Raw genomic sequence first — 27,882 nt, forward strand, 5'->3', positions numbered from 1 at the left:
CCTCCTTCCCCTTGCCTCCCCCTCCTGTCCCCTCCCTCTGCCTCCACTCTTCAGTGGTGCTTAGTGTTAGCGAGCAGCTAACAAACAGATCAATGCGACTCATGCATCCATGTTTTCTTCTCAGCGCATGGAGACCAGAAAAGGTCAGTGACGTTTACAGAGAATCAGAGCCCGCAGCCGTCAGCCGGGGTCAGTAAGCCCCCAACCCCCAGCACAGTGGAGCCTCCAGGTGAGGGCAGGAAGGCCAGTCCTGCTCTTTCAAAGTCCCCAACGCTGGAAGTGCCCTCAGCTCCATCCGCCACTGTCACTGCAGACCTGCACAGCCCCGCTAACACACAGGTAGGGAGGGGGACTGATGGACCTGAAGGTTGAAATGAAAGTAGTCTAACTTAAAAATGAATTCTATTGGTAAATACAATATCAGACCATGTGAGTACATAAGAAAGTGCTGGAAGCAACTACAGGACAAACACAAAGTTCAGTTTCATAAGAACCAACAGCAAATCATTTGGCAGCTTTTAACACTTCTGATAATGAAATGTAATGAGGATTGTGGGGAATGTTGTGCCATTGCCGGAGATTACAAAAAAAATCATGTCTTTGATAAAACATAACATGCTTGTGTCTTCTAACTAAGCATATAATATATCTCCATTTCGCCATTTAAATCATCTTGAAATGATGGAAAACAACTGTTAAATTAAATTCTAGCTACCTTAGACATAATATGATGTTTTTCATGACCAACTTTGTAACGACATGCTATAACATGATGTTTTTGGCGCATTTTCATATGCTATAACATTGTTTTTGTTGACCAATTTTGCGATGGCACCTTATAACATGACAGGGTTTTTTAAAATTTTGACAAAGTATGATTTTTTTGATAACCAATTTTGCAACAACATGACGTTTTATGCAAATTTTGACATGGAATAATATGTTTTCATGACCCATTTCGAGATGCCTTTTTTTTTTGGGGCATATTTTGAAATGTGTTAGTCCTCTTTTCCCCAGGCAAAGTTTAAACAGAAGTATCCTGGGTAGCGCATTAGGTTACAACACTGATTTGGGTGCAGGGAGCTGAAGGTTCAAATCCACATCAGGGCAGCATAGGTGAAAAACCAGGCTGCTATGGCATGGTGGGGCAAATTTTGACATATTATTATATGATATTTTTGTCCCCAGGCATGTTTTAGTCCTCTTTGCTCCAGGCAAAGATAACAAGAAACATGGCTGGCTGGCTGGCTGGCTGGGAGTTCGAATCCCGGTGAGGTCAGCATAGGTGAACACCCAGGTACTTTACTAGCTTAGGTACAAAGATGCTACGGCAAGGGCAAACCAGGTTGCCAGGTCAATGTAGACTTCATCAACCCCACTCATTGAGTTTAGTAGGACAAGATGACAAGACAAGGACAAGATGACAGTTGACCTCAGAGAGATGATCATGTCCTCCTGGACATCCTACCTTGACCAAGGCTGAATTGTACTGATGGCTGGAAAAGGCTGGACTGAAAGAACGGATGCAGACAGATAAAGTCCAATTTATACACTTCTGCACCAATGTCAGAGTTGCAACCCACTGACATGTACATTTCAGCCTTGCTCAAGGTAGGATGTCCAGGAGGACATGATCATCTCTGTCAGGTCAACTGTCGTACTAAACTCTACGCAGGGGGTTGATGATGAACTCAGCCCCATATTGACCTAGCATCCTGGCATCTTTATACCTAAGCCAGTAAAGTGCCTGGACATTTACCTGCGGGGTAAATGACCTCACTGGGATTTGAACCCCCAGCCTGCTCCACCAAAGTCAGTGTTGTAACCCACTGCACTATCCAGGTTTCTTGTGTCAAGTCTTTGGGTGGGGTAAAGAGGATGAAAACATGGGGACTAAAATATCATATTAAGTCTATGCTGACCTCACTGGGATTTGAACCCCCACTCTACTTAGCTCAAGTCAGTGATGTAATCCACAGAGCTATCCAACAAGCTCCTTGTAGTGTTCATCTGGGGCAAAGCGGCCGAAAACATGCCTGGGGAATAACACATGAAATTAAACTTCTACTCTACTGCCCTGACTTGGACTTGAACCTCTGGCCTCCTGCACAAAAGTCAGTGTTGTAACCCACTTAGCTTTTCAGGATACTTTTACATTTTGCTTTCATTTTTAAAGTGAATTGATCCTTTAAAGTAAATCTGAGTTTACAGGCTTTGACAATGTCTCCTCTCCAGGTTCCTCCGGCCATCAGCAGTAAGGAGAAGAGGGAGCAGTGGGGTCTCCGCAGCAGCCTCTCTCCTCCCCCCTCCATCTCCCGCCCTTCCACCCCGACTCCCCCATCCAGAACCTGCTCCCCTCTCCCCCTCTCTCGAACCTGCTCCCCTCTCCCCTTGTCCCGCACCTCCTCCCCCCTCCCTCCTCCGCTCCCCGTGCTTGGCACTGCGCCCGCCCCCGGCCCTCCCCCTCCACCTCCCCTTCCCCCTGCTCCCGTGCTGCCTCCTCCACCGCCGGGGCCATCCAGGATCAGAGAAAGCCCCGGAGACGAGGACACCACGGCCCTGCTGCCTCACAGCGACACCCTACTGCAGCTCAGCGACGACGAAGGCACCGAGAACCCCCTCCTTACCCCACTGCTGTCCCCTCCTTCACCTCGACGGTCACCGCGCAGGTCCCCACTCCCTCTGTCGCCTGTCGACTTGGACCTTGATGAATCCCACGTCTGACACCAAACATGTTAAAAAATCCTGCAAGTTAAAGGAAACAGGGAGGCTGAGTCGCACAGGTGTCTAAATATTAAAGAGCAAACATGTTCAGATCTCATCGACTGACAATCTAAAGTGTGAAATAAAGGGAATGTACAGGCAGAAGAATTGTGGTAATTCCACTTTAAACTTGTCTGAAACCAAGTGATTTACCTTTTTTTGCCTCTGTTTCCCCCTCATAGTAACCTGCTGCTTCTCTGTGTTGTTGTCTGGTTTTGACACAATTTAAATGTTCAATTATTCTCCTCCTTATTGTGTCAGTAAGTCTATCTTTTACATGTTAAAAATCAGCTTCATAAAAGCAGTCTGTATTAACATATCCCAAGGGTTGAATGTAAATTTCAGGAGTGTCTACCTTATGTCATAGAAAAGTGCTGGATTTGTGAGCTGACACCAGAGATTTATTTTTTAAAAAGTCTTAATAATGCTGCTAAATACACTACAATTTAAACAGAGTTACCATCTATACAGATTTATTCATCAAATTAAAAATGAGAGCCACACTTAAAGGTAAAATGAAGCAGATAATATAAGTAAAAAATAAAGTATATGTACATTAAATCTTTATGTGAAATTAAAGATTTTATATTGATGATTATAGTGAGTTTTTCTGTATCAAATGTGAGTGAAAGAAACTGATTTAAGAAGAAATGTAACTTATAAAACTAATTTACGAGCAGGTGAATCCAAACAGATTGAAACTGTCATGAAACTGTTGAAATTTGTCTCATCCTATTAAGTTAACCAGTGTAAATTCTTTATCAAACTTAACAGTCCTGCTCCGTGTCTCTGCAGAGTATTTAGTTAGTGACCAAAGACTGTATCTTTACTTTGTGTTCTTCTGCAAAAATATTACTGAACATTTACACGAAGACACCGTGCTGTTTTCTGTGACGCTCACGGACTCCTCTTTTTATCTTAACTGTGATGAAGCGATGCAGTAGATAGCCGTTACCTCGTTGCTCATTTCATGCCTTAACAGAGAAATAACACGTCTGTCGATATCAACATGTCTGTATATAAAAATTTCATATTTATGAGTTAAACCTCATACCTCCATGACATCCACTTTGAAAGGGATCATATTGGTAAGTTTCCACCTGTCATATAAAGTATTTATTTATTTTTGGACACATGTTCTATGTATAAAATGCTTATTTTACTGTTAACCAACAGGAAAAGTGATATGAATTTATGTGCCATAATCTACACCAATGCACTGTGAGTGATTCTGCTTCATGTCAGTGCTGTTTTAGCCTTTTTTATTGGAGTATTTAGAGAATATTGTGTTTGTTTGGATGCGTAGAGATCACTTCCTGAAGCAGTGGGAACAGAGCGTTATGTGTTCCTTGAATTGAACACACTATATTTAAATGTCATAATAAGTCTAAAAGATGTTTTTAGTCATGGGGCCATTCAACTGTTTAATCTGAGTTCCCTTTAATGTCTTGTGTCAAATTATGTCTTCTGTGCATATAAGAATCATGCTACACTATATCAGAATATTTCTGGAATATCTAAAGAAATAAATGGATATTGTTTACAAAGTTTGTTGCCTTTTTGTGCATGTGTAACCATGAAAAAGGACTGAATAAACACATTTTAAGAAATGAAAAATACTTGGAAGAACTTGAGAATCCTATAGAACACTTAATAATACTTAAGTTAACTAAAAAAATGCAAAAAAAATGCAAAATTTTCCATAGCATGAAATGTTTTTCATGACCAGTTTTGCAATGCCATACTATAACATGACGTTTTTTGCAAATGTTGACATAGTATAATGTGATGTTTTTCATGACCAATGCTGCGACGACATACTATAACATCAAGTTTTGCACAAATTTTACATGGTATATGTTGTTTTTATGACCAATTTTGCAACAAAATGCAAAAACTTGATGTGTTTTAAAATTTGACATGGTATTGTATGTTGTTTTTCATGATCACTTTTGCATTAAAGAGCTATAACATCATGTGTCTTGCAAATGTTGACAGTATAAAATGATGTTTCTCATGACCAATTTTTGCAACGACATGATGTTTCTGCAAATTTTAACAAAAGTATGATTTGATGCATTAACAAATTTGCGATGACATGACATTTTTGCAAATTTTGACATTGTATAACATGATGTTTTTCATGACCAAATTTGCGATGATGTGCTAAAACATGACGTTTTTGCAAATTTTGACAAAAGTATAGCAAGATGTGTTAAATGACCAATTATGCAACAACATGCTATAACTTCACATTTTTGCAAATTTGACATACTATAATATGATAATTTTCAGGAGCAATTTTGCAATGACATGCTAAAACATGATGTTTTGTGTAAATTTTGATATAGATTAAGAATGTGTTTTTCGTGACCGATTTGCAATGACGTTTTGTGGAAGTTTTCACATACATTAAGATGATGTTTTTTTTCATGACCAATTCTGTGACATTTATGGCATATTTTGACAAAGTATAATATGATGTATTTCACAACCAATTTTGCAACGACATGCTATAACATGATGTTTTTTGCAATTGTTGAAGTAGTATACCACGATGTTTTTCATGACCAATTTTGCGACAACATACAATAACATGATGTTCTTGCAAACTTTGACATAGTATAACATGTGTTTCATGACAAATTTTGGGACATCCTATAATATCATGTTTTTGCAAATTTTGACATAGTAAAACATGATGTGTTTCATGGCCAAATTTGTGACGACATGCTATAACATGACGTTTTTTGCAAATTTTGAAAAAATATTATATGATGATTTTTCATGACCAATTTTGCAATGACATGCTATAACATGACGTTTTTTGCAAATTTTGAAAAAATATTATATGATGTTTTTTCTTGACCAAATTTGTGATGACATGCTATAACATGACGTTTTTTGCAAATTTTGAAAAAATATTATGATGTTTTTTCATGACCAATTTTGCAACGACATGTTACAACAGGACGTTTATTCCTGATTTTGACATAGTATAATATTATGTTTTTTGATAACCAATTAAGTGACGACATGCTATAGCATGACGTTTATTGCTCATTTTGACATAGTATATGATGTTTTTCGTGACCAATTTAATGACGACATGCTATAACATGACGTTTTTTGCTCATTTTGACGTAATATAAAATGTTTTCCGTGACCAATTTAGTGACGACATGCTACAACACGACGTTTTTCGCTCATTTTGACATAGTATAATATTATGTTTTTTGATAACCAATTAAGTGACGACATGCTATAGCATGACGTTTATTGCTCATTTTGACATAGTATATGATGTTTTTCGTGACCAATTTAATGACGACATGCTATAACATGACGTTTGTTGCTCATTTTGACATAGTATAATATGATGTTTTTTGTGACCAATTTAGTGACGACATGCTATAGCATGACGTTTTTTGCTCATATTGACATAGTATAATATGATGTTTTTTGATGACCAATTTAGTGACGACATGCTATAGCATGATGTTTTTTGCTCATTTTGACATAGTATAATATGATGTTTTCATGACCACTTTAGTGACGACATGCTAAAACAGGTCGTTTTCTGCTGATGTTGACATAGTATAATATGATGGTATTCACAGCCAATTTAGAAACTGTTTTTCGATGACCAATTTAGTGACCACATGCTGTAGCATGACGCTTTTTGCTCATTTTGACGTAGTATAATATGATTTCCGTGACCAATTTAGTGACGACATACTATAACATGACATTTGTTGCTCATTTTGACATAGTAAAATATGATGTTTTTCGTGACCAATTTAGTGACGACATGCTATAACATGACGTTTTTTACTCATTTTGATGTAGTATAATATGATGTTTTCATGACCAATTTAGTGAAGACATGCTATAACATGACGTTTTTTGCTCATTTTGACGTAGGATAATATGATGTTTTCATGACCAATTTAGTGACGACATGCTATAACATGACGTTTGTTGCTCATTTTGACGTAGTATAATATGATGTTTTTCACAGCCAATTTAGTGACGACATGCTATAGTATGACGTTTTTTGCTCATTTTGACACAGTATAATATGATGTTTTTCATGACCAATTTAGTGATGAGATGCTATGACGGTTTTTGCTCATTTTGATGTAGTATAATATGATGTTTTTTGATGACCAATTAAGTGATGACATGTTATAGCATGACATTTTTTGCTCATTTTAACATAGTATAACATGATATTTTTCATGACGAATTTAGTGAGGACATGCTATAGCATGACGTTTTTTGCTCATTTTGACATAGTATAATATGATGTTTTTCGTGACCAATTTAGTGACGACATGCTATAACATGACGTTTGTTGCTCATTTTGACGTAGTATAATATGATGTTTTTCACAGCCAATTTAGTGACGACATGCTATAGTATGACGTTTTTTGCTCATTTTGACATAGTATAATATGATGTTTTTCATGACCAATTTAGTGATGAGATGCTATGACGGTTTTTGCTCATTTTGATGTAGTATAATATGATGTTTTTTGATGACCAATTAAGTGATGACATGTTATAGCATGACATTTTTTGCTCATTTTAACATAGTATAACATGATATTTTTCATGACGAATTTAGTGAGGACATGCTATAGCATGACGTTTTTTGCTCATTTTGACATAGTATAATATGATGTTTTTCACAGCCAATTTAGTGACGACATGCTATAGCATGACGTTTTTTGCTCATTTTGACGTGGTATAATATGATGTTTTCATGACCAATTTAGTGACGACATGCTATAACATGACGTTTCTTGCTCATTTTGACGTAGTATAATATGATGTTTTTCACAGCCAATTTAGTGACGACATGCTATAGCATGACATTTTTTGCTCATTTTGACGTAGGATAATATTTTTTCTGTGACCAAGTTAGTGATGACATGCTATAACATGACATTTCTTGCTCATTTTGACGTAGTATAATATGATGTTTTTCATAGCCAATTTAGTGACGACATGCTATAGCATGACGTTTTTTGCTCATGTTGACACAGTATAATATGATGTTTTTCATGGCCAATTTAGTGACGAGATGTTATAACATGACGTTTTTTTGCTCATTTTGACATAGTATAATATGATGTTTTTCGTGACCAATTTAGTGACGACATACTATAACATGACGTTTGTTGCTCATTTTGACTTAGTATAATATGATGTTTTCCGTGACCAATTTAGTGACAACATGCTATAGCATGACGTTTTTTGCTCATTTTGACGTATTATAATATGTTTTCCGTGACCAATTTAGTGACGACATGATATAACATGACATTTTTTCCTAATTTTGATGAAGTATATGATGTTTTCACAACCAATGTAATGACGACATGCTATAGCATGACGTTTGTTGCTCATTTTGATGTAGTATAATATGATGTTTTTCACAGCCAATTTAGTGACGACATGCTATAGCATGACATTTTTTGCTCATTTTGATGTAGGATAATATTTTTTCTGTGACCAAGTTAGTGATGACATGCTATAACATGACGTTTCTTGCTCATTTTGACGTGATAAAATATGATGTTTTTCATAGCCAATTTAGTGACGACATGCTATAGCATGACGTTTTTTGCTCATTTTGACACAGTATAATATGATGTTTTTCATGACAAATTTAGTGACGACATGTTAGAACATGACGTTTTTTTGCTCATTTTGACATAGTATAATATGATGTTTTTTCATGACCAATTTAGTAACGACATGTTACAACAGGACGTTTATTCCTAATTTTGACATAGTGAGGACATGCTATAACATGACGTTTTTTGCTCATTTTGACATAATATAAAATGTTTTCCGTGACCAATTTAGTGACAACATGCTACAACACGACGTTTTTCGCTCATTTTGACATAGTATAATATTATGTTTTTTGATAACCAATTAAGTGACGACATGCTATAGCATGACATTTATTGCTCATTTTGACATAGTATATGATGTTTTTCGTGACCAATTTAATGACGACATGCTATAACATGACGTTTGTTGCTCATTTTGACATAGTATAATATGATGTTTTTGTGACCAATTTAGTGACGACATGCTATAGCATGACGTTTTTTGCTCATATTGACATAGTATAATATGATGTTTTTTGATGACCAATTTAGTGACGACATGCTATAGCATGATGTTTTTTGCTCATTTTGACATAGTATAATATGATGTTTTCATGACCAATTTAGTGACAACATGCTATAACATGACGTTTTTTGCTAATTTTGACATAGTATAATATGATGTTTTCATGACCACTTTAGTGACGACATGCTAAAACAGGTCGTTTTCTGCTGATGTTGACATAGTATAATATGATGGTATTCACAGCCAATTTAGAAACGACATGCTATAGCATGACGTTTTTTGCTCATTTTGACATAGTATAATATGATGTTTTTCGATGACCAATTTAGTGACCACATGCTGTAGCATGACGCCTTTTGCTCATTTTGACGTAGTATAATATGATTTCCGTGACCAATTTAGTGACGACATACTATAACATGACATTTGTTGCTCATTTTGACACAGTAAAATATGATGTTTTTCGTGACCAATTTAGTGACGACATGCTATAACATGACGTCGTTTGCTCATTTTGACGTAGTATAATATGAGGTTTTTCACAGCCAATTTAGTGACGACATGCTATAGCATGATGTTTCTTGCTCATTTTGATGTAGTATAATATGATGTTTTTCATGACCAATTTTGTGACGACATGCTATAACATGACGTTTTTTTTTTGTTTTTTTGACATAGTATAATATGTTTTACATGAGCAATTTTGTGATCAAAGATATAACATGACGTTTTTTGCTAATTTTGACATAGTATAATATGATGTTTTTCATGACCAATTTAGTGACGACATGCTATAGCATGACGTTTTTTGCTCATTTTGACATAGTATAATATGATGTTTTTCATGACCAATTTAGTGACGACATGCTTTAACATGACGTTTTTTGCTCATTTTGACATAGTATAATATGATGTTTTTTGTGACCAATTTAGTGACGACATCCTATAGCATGACGTTTTTTGCTCATTTTGATGTTGTATAACATGATGTTTTCGTGACCAATTTAGTGACGAGATGCTATGACGGTTTTTGCTCATTTTGACATAGTATAATATGATGTTTTTTGATGACCAATTAAGTGATGACATGCTATAGCATGACATTTTTTGCTCATTTTAACATAGTATAACATGATGTTTTTCATGACGAATTTAGGCAGGACATGCTATAGCATGACGTTTTTTGCTCATTTTGACGTAGTGTAATATGATGTTTTTCGTGACCAATTTAGTGACGACATGCTACAACATGACGTTTGTTGCTCATTTTAACATAGTATAATATGATGTTTTTCACAGCCAATTTAGTGACGACATGCTATAGCATGACGTTTCTTGCTCATTTTGACATAGTATAATATGATGTTTTTCATGACCAATTTAGTGACGACATGCTATAGCATGACATTTTTTGCTCATTTTGACATAGTATAATATGATGTTTTTCATGACCAATGTAGTGAGGACATGCTATAGCATGACGTCTTTTGCTCATTTTGACATAGTATTATATGATTTTTTTCAAGACAAATTTAGTGACGACATGTTACAACAGGACGTTTATTCCTAATTTTGACATAGTATAATATGATGTTTTCATGACCAATTTAGTGACGACATGCTATAACATGACGTTTGTTGCTCATTTTGACATAGTATAATATGATGTTTTTTGTGACCAATTTAGTGACAACATGCTATAGCATGACGTTTTTTGCTCATTTTGACGTATTATAATATGTTTACCGTGACCAATTTAGTGACGACATGATATAACATGACGTTTTTTGCTCATTTTGACATAGTATAATATGATGTTTTTCACAGCCAATTTAGTGACGACATGCTATAGCATGACGTTTTTTGCTTATTTTGACATAGTATAATATGATGTTTTTCATGACCAATTTAGTGACGACATGCTATAACATGACGTTTTTTGCTCATTTTGACATAGTATAATATGATGTTTTTCATGACCAATTTAGTGACGACATGCTATAACATGACATTTTTTGCTCATTTTGACATAGTATAATATGATGTTTTTCATGACCAATTTAGTGACGACATGCTATAGCATGACGTTTTTTGCTCATTTTGACGTGGTAAAATATGATGTTTTTCATAGCCAATTTAGTGAGGACATGCTATAACATGACGTTTCTTGTTCATTTTGACGTGGTAAAATATGATGTTTTTCATAGCCAATTTAGTGAGGACATGCTATAGCATGACGTTTTTTGCTCATTTTGACACAGTATAATATGATGTTTTTCATGACCAATTTAGTGACGACATGCTATAACATGACGTTTTTTGAATATTTTTGACATAGTATAATATGATGTTTTTCATGACCAATTTAGTGACGACATGCTATAGCATGACGTTTTTTGCTAATTTTGACATAGTATAATATGATGTTTTTCGTGACCAATTTAGTGACGTAATGCTATAGCATGTTTGTTGCTCATTTTGACATAGTATAATATGATGTTTTTCATGACCAATTTAGTGACGACATGCTATAGCATGACGTTTTTTGCTCATTTTGACATAGTATAATATGATGTTTTTCATGACCAATTTAGTGACGACATGCTATAACATGACGTTTTTTGCTCATTTTGATGTAGTATAATATGATGTCTTCATGACCAATTTAATGACGACATGCTATAACATGACGTTTGTTGCTCATTTTGACATAGTATAATATGATGTTTTTTGTGACCAATTAAGTGACGACATGCTATAACAAGACATTTCTTGCTCATTTTCACGTAGTATAATATGATGTTTTCATGACCAATTTAGTGACGACATGCTATAACATGACGTTTTTTTGCTCAATTTGACATAGTATAATATGATGTTTTTCGTGACCAATTTAGTGACGACATGCTACAACAGGACGTTTTTTCCTAATTATGACATAGTATAATATGATGTTTTCATGACCAATTTAGTGACGACGTGCTATAACATGACGTCTTTTGCTCATTTTGACATAGTATAATACGATGTTTTTCACAGCCAATTTAGTGACGACATGCTATAGCATGACGTTTGTTGCTCATTTTGATATAGTATAATATGATGTTTTTCGTGACCAATTTAGTGACAACATGCTATAGCATGACGTTTTTTGCTCATTTTGACGTAGTATAATATTTTTTCTGTGACCAAGTTAGTGATGACATGCTATAACATGACATTTCTTGCTCATTTTGACGTGGTAAATTATGATGTTTTTCGTAGCCAATTTAGTGACGACATGCTATAACATGACGTTTTCTGCTCATTTTGACACAGTATAATATGATGTTTTTCATGACCAATTTAGTGACGACATGCTATAACATGACGTTTTTTTGTTTATTTTGACATAGTATAATATGATGTTTTTCGTGACCAATTTAGTGACGACATGCTATAACATGACGTTTGTTGCTCATTTTGACATAGTATTATATGATGTTTTTCGTGACCAATTTAGTGACGACATGCTGTAACATGACGTTTTTTGCTCATTTTGACGTAGTATAATATGATGTTTTCAACAGCCAATTTAGTGACGACATGCTATAGCATGACGTTTTTTGCTCATTTTGACATAGTATAATATGATGTTTTTCATGACAAATTTAGTGACGACATGCTATAGCATGACGTTTGTAGCTCATTTTGACATAGTAAAACATGATGTTTTTCGTGACCAATTTAGTGACAACATGCTTATAACATGACGTTTTTTGCTCATTTTCATGTAGTATAATATGTTTTCATGACCAATTTAGTGACAACATGCTATAACATGACGTTTCTTGCTCATTTTGAGGTAGTATAATATGTTTTTCACAGCCAATTTAGTGACGACATGCTATAACATGACGTTTTTTGCTCATTTTGACATAGTATAATATGATGTTTTTTCATGACCAATTTATTGAGGACATGCTTTAACATGACGTTTTTTTGCTCATTTTGATGTAGTATAATATGATGTTTTCATGACCAATTTAGTGACGACATGCTATAACATGATGTTTCTTGCTCATTTTGACGTAGTATATGTTTTTCACAGCCAATTTAGTGACGACATGCTATAGCATGACGTTTTTTGCTCATTTTGACATAGTGTAATATGATGTTTTCCGTGACCAATTTAGTGACAACATGCTATAGCATGACGTTTTTTGCTCATTTTGACGTATTATTATATGTTTTCCGTGACCAATTTAGTGACGACATGCTACAACATGATGTTTTTTGCTCATTTTGATGTAGTATAATATGATGTTTTCATGACCAATTTAGTGACGACATGCTCTAATATGACATTTCTTGCTCATTTTGACGTAGTATAATATGATGTTTTTCACAGCCAATGTAATGATGACATGCTATAGCATGACGTTTGTTGCTCATTTTGACATAGTAAAATATGATGCTTTTCGTGACCAAGTTAGTGACGACATGCTATAGCATGACGTTTTTTGCTCATTTTGACGTAGTATAATATTTTTTCTGTGACCAATTTAGTGACGACATGCTATAACATGACATTTTATGCAATTTTTGACATAGTATAATATGATGTTTTTCATGACCAATTTAGTGACGACATGCTATAACATGACGTTTTTTGCTAATTTTGACATAGTATAATATGATGTTTTTCATGACCAATTTAGTGACGACATGCTATAACATGACGTTTTTTGCTCATTTTGACATAGTATAATATGATGTTTTTCATGACCAATTTAGTGACGACATGCTATAACATGACGTTTTTTGCTCAATTTGACATAGTATAATATGATGTTTTCATCACCAATTTAGTGACGACATGCTATAACATGATGTTTGTTGCTCATGTTGATGTAGGATAATATGATGATTTCATGACCAATTTAGTGACGACATGCTACAACGTGACGTTTTTTGCTCATTTTAACATAGTATAGTATGATGTTTTTCATGACCAATGTAGTGACGACATGCTATAACATGACGTTTTTTGCTCATTTTGACATAGTATAATATGATGTTTTTCATGACCAATTTAATGACGTTTTTTGCTCATTTTGACATAGTATAATATGATGTTTTTCTTGACCACTCTAGTGATGACACGGTATAACATGACGTTTTTTGCTCATTTTGACATAGTATAATATGATGTTTTTCATGACCAATTTAGTGACGACATGCTATAACATGACGTTTTTTGCTAATTTTGACATAGTATAATATGATGTTTTTCATGACCAATTTAGTGACGACATGCTATAGCATGACGTTTTTTGCTAATTTTGACATAGTATAATATGATGTTTTTCATGACCAATTTAGTGACGACATGCTATAACATGACGTTTTTTGCTAATTTTGACATAGTATAATATGATGTTTTTCATGACCAATTTAGTGACGACATGCTATAACATGACGTTTTTTGCTCATTTTGACATAGTATAATATGATGTTTTTCATGACCAATTTAGTGACGACATGCTATAACATGACGTTTTTTGCTCATTTTGACATAGTATAATATGATGTTTTTCATGACCAATTTAGTGACGACATGCTATAACATGACGTTTTTTGCAATTTTTGACATAGTATAATATGATGTTTTTCATGACCAATTTAGTGACGACATGCTATAACATGACGTTTTTTGAATATTTTTGACATAGTATAATATCATGTTTTTCACGAGCAATTTAGTGACGGCATGCCATAACATGACGCTTTTTGCAATTTGTGACATCGTATAATATGATGTTTTTCATGAGCAATGTAGTGACGACATACTATAACATGATGTTTTTTGCAATTTGTAACAGTATAATATGATGTTTTTCAAGACAAATTTAGTGATGACATGCTATAACAGGACGTTTCTTCCTAATTTTGACATAGTATAATATGATGTTTTTCATGACCAATTTAGTGACGACATGCTATAACATGACGTTTTTTGCTCATATTGACATAGTATAATATGATGTTTTTCATGACCAATGTAGTGACGACATGCTATAGCATGACATTTTTTGCTCATTTTGACATAGTATAATATGATGTTTTTCATGACCAATTTAGTGAGGACATGCTAAAGCATGACGTTTTTCGCTCATTTTGACGTAGTATTATATCATGTTTTTCGTGACCAATTTAGTGACGACATGCTATAGCATGACATTTTTTGCTCATTTTGACGTAGTATAATATTTTTTCTGTGACCAAGTTAGTGATGACATGCTATAACATGACGTTTCTTGCTCATTTTGACGTGGTAAAATATGATGTTTTTCATAGCCAATTTAGTGACGACATGCTATAGCATGACGTTTTTTGCTCATTTTGACGTAGTATAATATGATGTTTTTCACAGCCAATTTAGTGACGACATGCTATAGCATGACGTTTTTTGCCCATTTTGACATAGTATAATATGTTTTCCGTGACCAATTTAGTGACGACATGTTATAACATGACGTTTTTTGCTCATTTTGACACAGTAAAATATGATGTTTTTCGTGACCAATTAAGTGACGACATGCTATAACATGACGTTTGTTGCTCATTTTGACATACTATAATATGATGTTTTTCATGACCAATTTAGTGACGACATGCTATAACATGACGTTTTTTGCTCATTTTGACGTAGTATAATATGATGTTTTTCATGACCAATGTAGTGATGACATGCTATAACATGACGTTTCTTGCTCATTTTGACGTAGTATAATATGATGTTTTTCACAGCCAATTTAGTGACGACATGCTATAGCATGACGTTTTTTGCTCATTTTGACGTAGGATAATATGTTTTCCGTGACCAAGTTAGTGACGACATGCTATAACATGACGTTTCTTGTTCATTTTGACGTGGTAAAATATGTTGTTTTTCATAGCCAATTTAGTGAGGACATGCTATAGCATGACGTTTTTTGCTCATTTTGACGTAGTTCTATATGATGTTTTTCAAGACAAATTTAGTGACGACATGCTAAAACAGGACGTTTTTTGCTCATTTTGACGTAGTATAATATGATGTTTTTCATGACCAATTTAGTGACGACATGGTATAACATGACGTTTTTTGCTGATTTTGACATAGTAAAATATGATGTTTTTCGTGACCAATTTAGTGATGACATGCTATAGCATGATGTTTTTTGCTCATTTTGACATTGTATAATATGATTTTTTTTCATGACCAATTTAGTGACGACATGCTATAACATGACATTTTTAGCTCATTTTGACATAGTAAAATATGATGTTTTTGTGACAAATTTAGTGACGACATGCTATAACATGACGTTTCTTGCTCATTTTGACGTAGTATAATATGAAGTTTTTCACAGCCAATTTAGTGAAGGACATGCTATAACATGACGTTTTTTGCTCATTTTGATGTAGTATAATATGTTTTCATGACCAATTTTTTGACGACATGCTATAGCATGACGTTTTCGCAAATTTTGATGACGTATAACTTGATGTTTTCATGACCAATTTAGTGACGACATGCTATAACATGACGTTTCTTGCTCATTTTGACATAGTATAATATGATGTTTTTTGATGACCAATTGAGTGATGACATGCTATAGCACGATGTTTTTTGCTCATTTTGACATAGTATAATATGATGTTTTTCATGACCAATTTAGTGACGACATGTTATATCATGACGTTTTTTGCTCATTTTGACACAGTATAATATGATGTTTTCATGACCAATTTAGTGACGACATGCTATAACATGACGTTTTTTGCTCATTTTGACGTAGTATAATATGATGCTTTTCACAGCCAATTTAGTGACGACATGCTATAGCATGACGTTTTTTGCTCATTTTGACGTAGTATAATATGATGTTTTTCATGACCAATTTAGTGACGACATGGTATAACATGACGTTTTTTGCTGATTTTGACATAGTAAAATATGATGTTTTTCGTGACCAATTTAGTGATGACATGCTATAGCATGATGTTTTTTGCTCATTTTGACATTGTATAATATGATTTTTTTTCATGACCAATTTAGTGACGACATGCTATAACATGACATTTTTAGCTCATTTTGACATAGTAAAATATGATGTTTTTGTGACAAATTTAGTGACGACATGCTATAACATGACGTTTCTTGCTCATTTTGACGTAGTATAATATGAAGTTTTTCACAGCCAATTTAGTGAAGGACATGCTATAACATGACGTTTTTTGCTCATTTTGATGTAGTATAATATGTTTTCATGACCAATTTTTTGACGACATGCTATAGCATGACGTTTTCGCAAATTTTGATGACGTATAACTTGATGTTTTTCATGACCAATTTAGTGACGACATGCTATAGCATGACGTTTTCTGCCCATTTTGACATAGTATAATATGTTTTCCGTGACCAATTTAGTGACGACATGCTATAACATGACGTTTTTTGCTCATTTTGACATAGTAAAATATGATGTTTTTCGTGACCAATTAAGTGACGACATGCTATAACATGACGTTTGTTGCTCATTTTGACATAGTATAATATGATGTTTTTCGTGACCAATTTAGTGACGACATGCTATAGCATGACGTTTTTTGCTCATTTTGACGTAGTATAATATGTTTTCCGTGACCAATTTAGTGACGACATGCTATAGCATGACGTTTTTTGCTCATTTTGACGTAGTATAATATGATGTTTTTCATGACCAATTTAGTGACGACATGCTATAACATGACGTTTCTTGCTCATTTTGACATAGTATAATATGATGTTTTTTGATGACCAATTGAGTGTTGACATGCTATAGCACGATGTTTTTTGCTCATTTTGACATAGTATAATATGATGTTTTTCATGACCAATTTAGTGACGACATGTTATATCATGACGTTTTTTGCTCATTTTGACACAGTATAATATGATGTTTTCATGACCAATTTAGTGACGACATGCTATAGCATGACGTTTTTTGCTCATTTTGACGTAGTATAATATGTTTTCCGTGACCAAGTTAGTGACGACATGCTATAACATGACGTTTCTTGTTCATTTTGACGTGGTAAAATATGATGTTTTTCATAGCCAATTTAGTGAGGACATGCTATAGCATGACGTTTTTTGCTCATTTTGACGTAGTTCTATATGATGTTTTTCAAGACAAATTTAGTGATGACATGCTAAAACAGGACGTTTCTTCCTAATTTTGACATAGTATAACATGATGTTTTTCATGACCAATTTAGTGACGACATGCTATAACATGACGTTTTTTGCTCATTTTGACGTAGTATAATATGATGCTTTTCACAGCCAATTTAGTGACGACATGCTATAGCATGACGTTTTTTGCTCATTTTGACGTAGTATAATATGATGTTTTTCATGACCAATTTAGTGACGACATGCTATAACATGACGTTTCTTGCTCATTTTGACATAGTATAATATGATGTTTTTTGATGACCAATTGAGTGATGACATGCTATAGCACGATGTTTTTTGCTCATTTTGACATAGTATAATATGATGTTTTTCATGACCAATTTAGTGACGACATGTTATATCATGACGTTTTTTGCTCATTTTGACACAGTATAATATGATGTTTTCATGACCAATTTAGTGACGACATGCTATAACATGACGTTTCTTGCTCATTTTGACATAGTATAATATGATGTTTTTTGATGACCAATTGAGTGATGACATGCTATAGCACGATGTTTTTTGCTCATTTTGACATAGTATAATATGATGTTTTTCATGACCAATTTAGTGACGACATGTTATATCATGACGTTTTTTGCTCATTTTGACACAGTATAATATGATGTTTTCATGACCAATTTAGTGACGACATGCTATAACATGACGTTTTTTGCTCATTTTGATGTAGTATAATATGTTTTCATGACCAATTTTTTGACGACATGCTATAGCATGACGTTTTCGCAAATTTTGATGACGTATAACTTGATGTTTTTCATGACCAATTTTGGTTGACAACATGTCATAACAAGAGGTTCTTGCAAATTTTGACAACGTCTAATATGATGTGTTTCATGACCAATTTTGCAACAACAGGCTATAACATGACGTTTTTGCAAATTTTGACAAAGTATAACATGTTTTTCATGACCAATTTTACGACGACCTGCTATAACATGGTTTTTTGCAAATTTTGACAAAGTATAATTTCATGTTATTTATGACCAATTTTGCGATGACCTTTTTGCAAATTTTGAAATACTATAGTTTGATGTTGGTCATGACCAATTTAGTGACGACATGCTAAAACAGGACGTTTTTTGCTCATTTTGACGTAGTATAATATGATGTTTTTCACAGCCAATTTAGTGACCACATGCTATAGCATGACGTTTTTTGCTCATTTTGACACAGTATAATATGATGTTTTTCATGACCAATTTATTGACGACATGCTATAGCATGACATTTTTTGCTCATTTTAACATAGTATAATATGATGTTTTTCATGACCAATTTAGTGAGGACATGCTATAGCATGACGTTTTTTGCTCATTTTGACGTAGTATTATTATATGATGTTTTTCAAGACAAATTTAGTGACGACATGCTAAAACAGGACGTTTCTTCCTAATTTTGACATAGTGTAATATGATGTTTTTCATGACGAATTTAGTGACGACATGCTATAACATGACGTCTTTTGCACATTTTGACGTAGTATAATATGATGTTTTCATGACCAATTTAGTGACGACATGCTATAACATGACGTTTCTTGCTCATTTTGACATAGTATAATATGATGTTTTTCACAGCCAATTTAGTGACGACATGCTATAGCATGACGTTTTTTGCTCATTTTGACATAGTATAATATGATGTTTTTCATGACCAATTTAGTGACGACATGCTATAACATGACGTTTTTTGCTAATTTTGACATAGTATAATATGATGTTTTTCATGACCAATTTAGTGACGGCATGCTATAACATGACGTTTCTGGCAATATTTGACATAGTATAATATGATGTTTTTCATGACCAATTTAGTGACGACATGCTATAACATGACGTTTTTTGAATATTTTTGACATAGTATAATATGATGTTTTTCATGACCAATTTAGTGACGACATGCTATAACATGACGTTTTTTGCTCATTTTGACATAGTATAATATGATGTTTTTCATGACCAATTTAGTGACGACATGCTATAACATGATGTTTTTTGCAATTTTTGACATAGTATAATATGATGTTTTTCATGACCAATTTAGTGACGACATGTTATATCATGACGTTTTTTGCTCATTTTGACACAGTATAATATGATGTTTTCATGACCAATTTAGTGACGACATGCTATAACATGACGTCTTTTGCTCATTTTGACGTAGTATAATATGAAGTTTTTCACAGCCAATTTAGTGATGACATGCTATAACATGACGTTTTTTGCTCATTTTGATGTAGTATAATATGATGTTTTCATGACCAATTTAGTGACGACATGCTAAAACAGGACGTTTTTTGCTCATTTTGACGTAGTATAATATGATGTTTTTCACAGCCAATTTAGTGACGACATGCTATAGCATGACGTTTTTTGCTCATTTTGACACAGTATAATATGATGTTTTTCATGACCAATTTATTGACGACATGCTATAGCATGACATTTTTTGCTCATTTTAACATAGTATAATATGATGTTTTTCATGACCAATTTAGTGACGACATGCTATAGCATGACATTTTTTGCTCATTTTAACATAGTATAATATGATGTTTTTCATGACCAATTTATTGACGACATGCTATAGCATGACATTTTTTGCTCATTTTAACATAGTATAATATGATGTTTTCATGACCAATTTAGTGACGACATGCTATAGCATGACATTTTTTGCTCATTTTAACATAGTATAATATGATGTTTTTCATGACCAATTTAGTGACGACATGCTATAACAATGACGTTTTTTGCTCATTTTGATGGAGGATAATATGATGTTTTCATGACCAATTTAGTGACGACATGCTAAAACAGGACGTTTTTTGCTCATTTTGATGTAGTATAATATGATGTTTTCATGACCAATTTAGTGACGACATGCTAAAACAGGACGTTTTTTGCTCATTTTGACGTAGTATAATATGATGTTTTTCACAGCCAATTTAGTGACCACATGCTATAGCATGACGTTTTTTGCTCATTTTGACACAGTATAATATGATGTTTTTCATGACCAATTTATTGACGACATGCTATAGCATGACATTTTTTGCTCATTTTAACATAGTATAATATGATGTTTTTCATGACCAATTTAGTGAGGACATGCTATAGCATGACGTTTTTTGCTCATTTTGACGTAGTATTATTATATGATGTTTTTCAAGACAAATTTAGTGACGACATGCTAAAACAGGACGTTTCTTCCTAATTTTGACATAGTGTAATATGATGTTTTTCATGACGAATTTAGTGACGACATGCTATAACATGACGTCTTTTGCACATTTTGACGTAGTATAATATGATGTTTTCATGACCAATTTAGTGACGACATGCTATAACATGACGTTTCTTGCTCATTTTGACATAGTATAATATGATGTTTTTCACAGCCAATTTAGTGACGACATGCTATAGCATGACGTTTTTTGCTCATTTTGACGTAGTATAACATGATGTTTTTCATGACCAATTTAGTGACGACATGCTATAACATGACGTTTTTTGCTCATTTTGACGTAGTATTATATGATGTTTTTCAAGACAAATTTAGTGACGACATGCTAAAACAGGACGTTTCTTCCTAATTCTGACATAGTATAATATGATGTTTTTCATGACCAATTTAGTGACGACATGCTATAACATGACGTCTTTTGCACATTTTGACGTAGTATAATATGATGTTTTCATGACCAATTTAGTGACGACATGCTATAACATGATGTTTCTTGCTCATTTTGACATAGTATAATATGATGTTTTTTGATGACCAATTGAGTGATGACATGCTATAGCACGATGTTTTTTGCTCATTTTGACATAGTATAATATGATGTTTTTCATGACCAATTTAGTGACGACATGTTATATCATGACGTTTTTTGCTCATTTTGACACAGTATAATATGATGTTTTCATGACCAATTTAGTGACGACATGCTATAACATGACGTCTTTTGCTCATTTTGACGTAGTATAATATGAAGTTTTTCACAGCCAATTTAGTGATGACATGCTATAACATGACGTTTTTTGCTCATTTTGATGTAGTATAATATGATGTTTTCATGACCAATTTAGTGACGACATGCTAAAACAGGACGTTTTTTGCTCATTTTGACGTAGTATAATATGATGTTTTTCACAGCCAATTTAGTGACGACATGCTATAGCATTTCGTTTTTTGGTCATTTTGTGACAGTATAATATGATGTTTTTCATGACCAATTTATTGACGACATGCTATAGCATGACATTTTTTGCTCATTTTAACATAGTATAATATGATGTTTTTCATGACCAATTTAGTGACGACATGCTATAGCATGACATTTTTTGCTCATTTTAACATAGTATAATATGATGTTTTTCATGACCAATTTAGTGACGACATGCTATAACAATGACGTTTTTTGCTCATTTTGATGGAGGATAATATGATGTTTTCATGACCAATTTAGTGACGACATGCTAAAACAGGACGTTTTTTGCTCATTTTGACGTAGTATAATATGATGTTTTTCACAGCCAATTTAGTGACGACATGCTATAGCATGACGTTTTTTGCTCATTTTGACACAGTATAATATGATGTTTTTCATGACCAATTTATTGACGACATGCTATAGCATGACATTTTTTGCTCATTTTAACATAGTATAATATGATGTTTTTCATGACGAATTTAGTGACGACATGCTATAACATGACGTCTTTTGCACATTTTGACGTAGTATAATATGATGTTTTCATGACCAATTTAGTGACGACATGCTATAACATGACGTTTTTTGCTCATTTTGACATAGTATAATATGATGTTTTTCATGACCAATTTAGTGACGACATGCTATAACATGACGTTTTTTGCTCATTTTGACATAGTATAATATGATGTTTTTCATGACCAATTTAGTGACGACATGCTATAACATGACGTTTTTTGCTCATTTTGACGTAGTATTATATGATGTTTTTCAAGACAAATTTAGTGACGACATGCTAAAACAGGACGTTTCTTCCTAATTCTGACATAGTATAATATGATGTTTTTCATGACCAATTTAGTGACGACATGCTATAACATGACGTCTTTTGCACATTTTGACGTAGTATAATATGATGTTTTCATGACCAATTTAGTGACGACATGCTATAACATGACGTTTCTTGCTCATTTTGACATAGTATAATATGATGTTTTTTGATGACCAATTGAGTGATGACTTGCTATAGCACGATGTTTTTTGCTCATTTTGACATAGTATAATATGATGTTTTTCATGACCAATTTAGTGACGACATGCTATATCATGACGTTTTTTGCTCATTTTGACACAGTATAATATGATGTTTTCATGACCAATTTAGTGACGACATGCTATAACATGACGTCTTTTGCACATTTTGACGTAGTATAATATGATGTTTTCATGACCAATTTAGTGACGACATGCTATAGCATGACGTTTTTTGCTCATTTTGACGTAGTATAATATGTTTTCATGACCAATTTAGTGACGACATGCTAAAACAGGACGTTTTTTGCTCATTTGGACGTAGTATAATATGATGCTTTTCACAGCCAATTTAGTGACGACATGCTATAGCATGACATTTTTTGCTCATTTTGACATAGTATAATATGATTTTTTTCATGACCAATTTAGTGAGGACATGCTATAGCATGAAGTTTTTTCTCTCAATTTTGAGATAGTATATTATGATGTTTTTCACAACCAATTTAGTGACGACATGCTAAAACATGACGTTTTTTGCTCATTTTGACATAGTATAATATGATGTTTTTCATGACCAATTTAGTGACGACATGCTATAACATGACGTTTTTTGCTCTTTTTGACATAGTATAATATGATGTTTTTCATGACCAATTTAGTGACGACATGCTATAGCATGACGTTTTTTGCTCATTTTGACGTAGTATAATATGTTTTCATGACCAATTTAGTGACGACATGCTTTAACATGATGTTTTTTGCTCATTTGGACGTAGTATAATATGATGCTTTTCACAGCCAATTTAGTGACGACATGCTATAGCATGACGTTTTTTGCTCATTTTGACGTAGTATAATATGATGTTTTTCATGACCAATTTAGTGACGACATGGTATAACATGACGTTTTTTGCTGATTTTGACATAGTAAAATATGATGTTTTTCGTGACCAATTTAGTGACGACATGCTATAGCATGATGTTTTTTGCTCATTTTGACATTGTATAATATGATTTTTTTTCATGACCAATTTAGTGACGACATGCTATAACATGACATTTTTAGCTCATTTTGACATAGTAAAATATGATGTTTTTGTGACAAATTTAGTGACGACATGCTATAACATGACGTTTCTTGCTCATTTTGACGTAGTATAATATGAAGTTTTTCACAGCCAATTTAGTGACGACATGCTATAACATGATGTTTTTTGCTCATTTTGATGTAGTATAATATGTTTTCATGACCAATTTTTTGACGACATGCTATAGCATGACGTTTTCGCAAATTTTGATAGTATAATATGATGTTTTTCATGTCCAATTTGGTTGACAACATGCTATAACAATGAGGTTTTTGCAAATTTTGACAACGTATAATATGATGTGTTTCATGACCAATTTTGCAACAACAGGCTATAACATGACGTTTTTGCAAATTTTGACAAAGTATAAAGATGTTTTTCATGACCAATTTAGTGACGACATGCTATAACATGGTTTTTTGCAAATTTTGACAAAGTATAATATGATGTTTTTCATGACCAATTTTGACATGCTATAACATGACCTTTTTGCAAATTTTGAAATACTATAGTTTGATGTTGGTCATGACCAATTTAGTGACGACATGCTATAGCATGACGTTTTTTGCTCATTTTGACGTAGTATAATATGATGTTTTTCATGACCAATTTATTGACGACATGCTATAGCATGACATTTTTTGTTCATTTTAACATAGTATAATATGATGTTTTTCATGACCAATTTAGTGAGGACATGCAATAGCATGACGTTTTTTGCTCATTTTGACGTAGTATTATTATATGATGTTTTTCAAGACAAATTTAGTGACGACATGCTAAAACAGGACGTTTCTTCCTAATTTTGACATAGTGTAATATGATGTTTTTCATGACGAATTTAGTGACGACATGCTATAACATGACGTCTTTTGCACATTTTGACGTAGTATAATATGATGTTTTCATGACCAATTTAGTGACGACATGCTATAACATGACGTTTCTTGCTCATTTTGACATAGTATAATATGATGTTTTTCACAGCCAATTTAGTGACGACATGCTATAGCATGACGTTTTTTGCTCATTTTGACGTAGTATAACATGATGTTTTTCATGACCAAATTTAGTGACGACATGCTATAACATGACGTTTTTTGCTCATTTTGACGTAGTATTATATGATGTTTTTCAAGACAAATTTAGTGACGACATGCTAAAACAGGACGTTTCTTCCTAATTCTGACATAGTATAATATGATGTTTTTCATGACCACTTTAGTGACGACATGCTATAACATGACGTTTTTTGCTCATTTTGACATAGTATAATATGATGTTTTTCATGACCACTTTAGTGACGACATGCTATAGCATGACGTTTTTTGCTCATTTTGACATAGTATAATATGATGTTTTTCATGACCACTTTAGTGACGACATGCTATAGCATGACGTTTTTTGCTCATTTTGACATAGTATAATATGATGTTTTCATGACCAATTTAGTGACGACATGCTATAGCATGACGTTTTTTGCTCATTTTGACATAGTATAATATGATTTTTTTCATGACCAATTTAGTGAGGACATGCTATAGCATGAAGTTTTTTCTCTCAATTTTGAGATAGTATATTATGATGTTTTTCACAACCAATTTAGTGACGACATGCTAAAACATGACGTTTTTTGCTCATTTTGACATAGTATAATATGATGTTTTTCATGACCAATTTAGTGACGACATGCTATAACATGATGTTTTTTGCTCTTTTTGACATAGTATAATATGATGTTTTTCATGACCAATTTAGTGACGACATGCTATAGCATGACGTTTTTTGCTCATTTTGACGTAGTATAATATGTTTTCATGACCAATTTAGTGACGACATGCTTTAACATGACGTTTTTTGCTCATTTGGACGTAGTATAATATGATGCTTTTCACAGCCAATTTAGTGACGACATGCTATAGCATGACGTTTTTTGCTCATTTTCACGTAGTATAATATGATGTTTTTCATGACCAATTTAGTGACGACATGGTATAACGTGACGTTTTTTGCTGATTTTGACATAGTATAATATGATGTTTTTCGTGACCAATTTAGTGACGACATGCTATAGCATGATGTTTTTTGCTCATTTTGACATTGTATAATATGATTTTTTTTCATGACCAATTTAGTGACGACATGCTATAACATGACATTTTTAGCTCATTTTGACATGGTAAAATATGATGTTTTTGTGACAAATTTAGTGACGACATGCTATAACATGACGTTTCTTGCTCATTTTGACGTAGTATAATATGAAGTTTTTCACAGCCAATTTAGTGATGACATGCTATAACATGACGTTTTTTGCTCATTTTGATGTAGTATAATATGTTTTCATGACCAATTTTTTGACGACATGCTATAGCATGACGTTTTCGCAAATTTTGATGACGTATAATATGATGTTTTTCATGACCAATTTTGGTTGACAACATGTCATAACAAGAGGTTCTTGCAAATTTTGACAACGTTTAATATGATGTGTTTCATGACCAATTTTGCAACAACAGGCTATAACATGACGTTTTTGCAAATTTTGACAAAGTATAACATGTTTTTCATGACCAATTTTACGACGACCTGCTATAACATGGTTTTTTGCAAATTTTGACAAAGTATAATTTCATGTTATTCATGACCAATTTTGCGATGACCTTTTTGCAAATTTTGAAATACTATAGTTTGATGTTGGTCATGACCAATTTTGCGACGACATGCTGTAACATGATGATTTTTTGCAAATTTTTACAACGTATTATATGATGTGTTTCATGACCAATTTTACAATGACATGCTATAACATGAGGTTTTTGAAAATTTGACATACTGTAATTGTCAGGTTTGCAGGGAAAATCTCAAAAGGGAGGACCCAAATGCAGATAAAACAAAAGGATTTAAGTAAACAAACTAAAGTCCAGGAAATAGCAACTGAGGATCACGAGGGAAAAAGCCATACAACAAACCTTACTGAAAACTCAAAGTCCAAAAATCCAAAAAGAAATTCCAAAAAAAAGCACAAGGAAAGATCACGGGGAGAAGCACATGGAGTAACAGGCATAAGGAAGACATCAAATGAACTGACACAGACACAGAGAGACACAGAGAGACACAGAGCTTATATACACAGGGAGTGATTAACAATGGAGGACAGGTGTGGACAATCAGACACAGGTGAAACTGGTGAAGGTAATCAACAAGGAGGGAAACTGAAGCAGGAAGCAAAACTGAAATCACACACAAGGGAAGGCAACTACAAAGTAAAACAGGAAACATGGAACATTTCACAAGAAGCACATGAGGACTGAATGACAAAACTAAACACTAGAAGCTGAACAAAGGAAACA

General features: G+C 33.4%; 1 protein-coding gene and 1 long non-coding RNA gene across 14 annotated transcripts in view; one reads left to right on the forward strand and one right to left on the reverse strand.

The window, feature by feature from the left end:
- The window catches only part of LOC121506005 (protein unc-80 homolog), a 68,364-nt gene extending 65,640 nt beyond the window's left edge, over positions 1 to 2,724 (forward strand). For all 12 annotated transcript variants that reach the window (XM_041781472.1, XM_041781473.1, XM_041781475.1 and 9 more), the window contains 2 exons: positions 125 to 339; positions 2,236 to 2,724. In XM_041781472.1, the coding sequence (XP_041637406.1) occupies positions 125 to 339; positions 2,236 to 2,724 (704 nt within the window). The remainder of the gene's footprint in view (positions 1 to 124; positions 340 to 2,235) is intronic.
- On the reverse strand, positions 233 to 27,616 carry LOC121506007. 2 transcript variants are annotated; one of them, XR_005991600.1, is made up of 3 exons: positions 27,507 to 27,616; positions 2,628 to 2,745; positions 233 to 361 (listed from the first exon to the last, which is right to left on the reverse strand). It is a non-coding gene; the product is annotated as an uncharacterized LOC121506007 (long non-coding RNA). The 2 variants fall into 2 exon arrangements; XR_005991599.1 differs by having other exon boundaries at positions 27,502 to 27,616.
- Positions 27,617 to 27,882: the final 266 nt, after the last annotated feature.

Source organism: Cheilinus undulatus, linkage group 24 (genome assembly GCF_018320785.1).
Source record: "Cheilinus undulatus linkage group 24, ASM1832078v1, whole genome shotgun sequence".
In the NCBI taxonomy this organism is placed as follows: domain Eukaryota; kingdom Metazoa; phylum Chordata; class Actinopteri; order Labriformes; family Labridae; genus Cheilinus; species Cheilinus undulatus.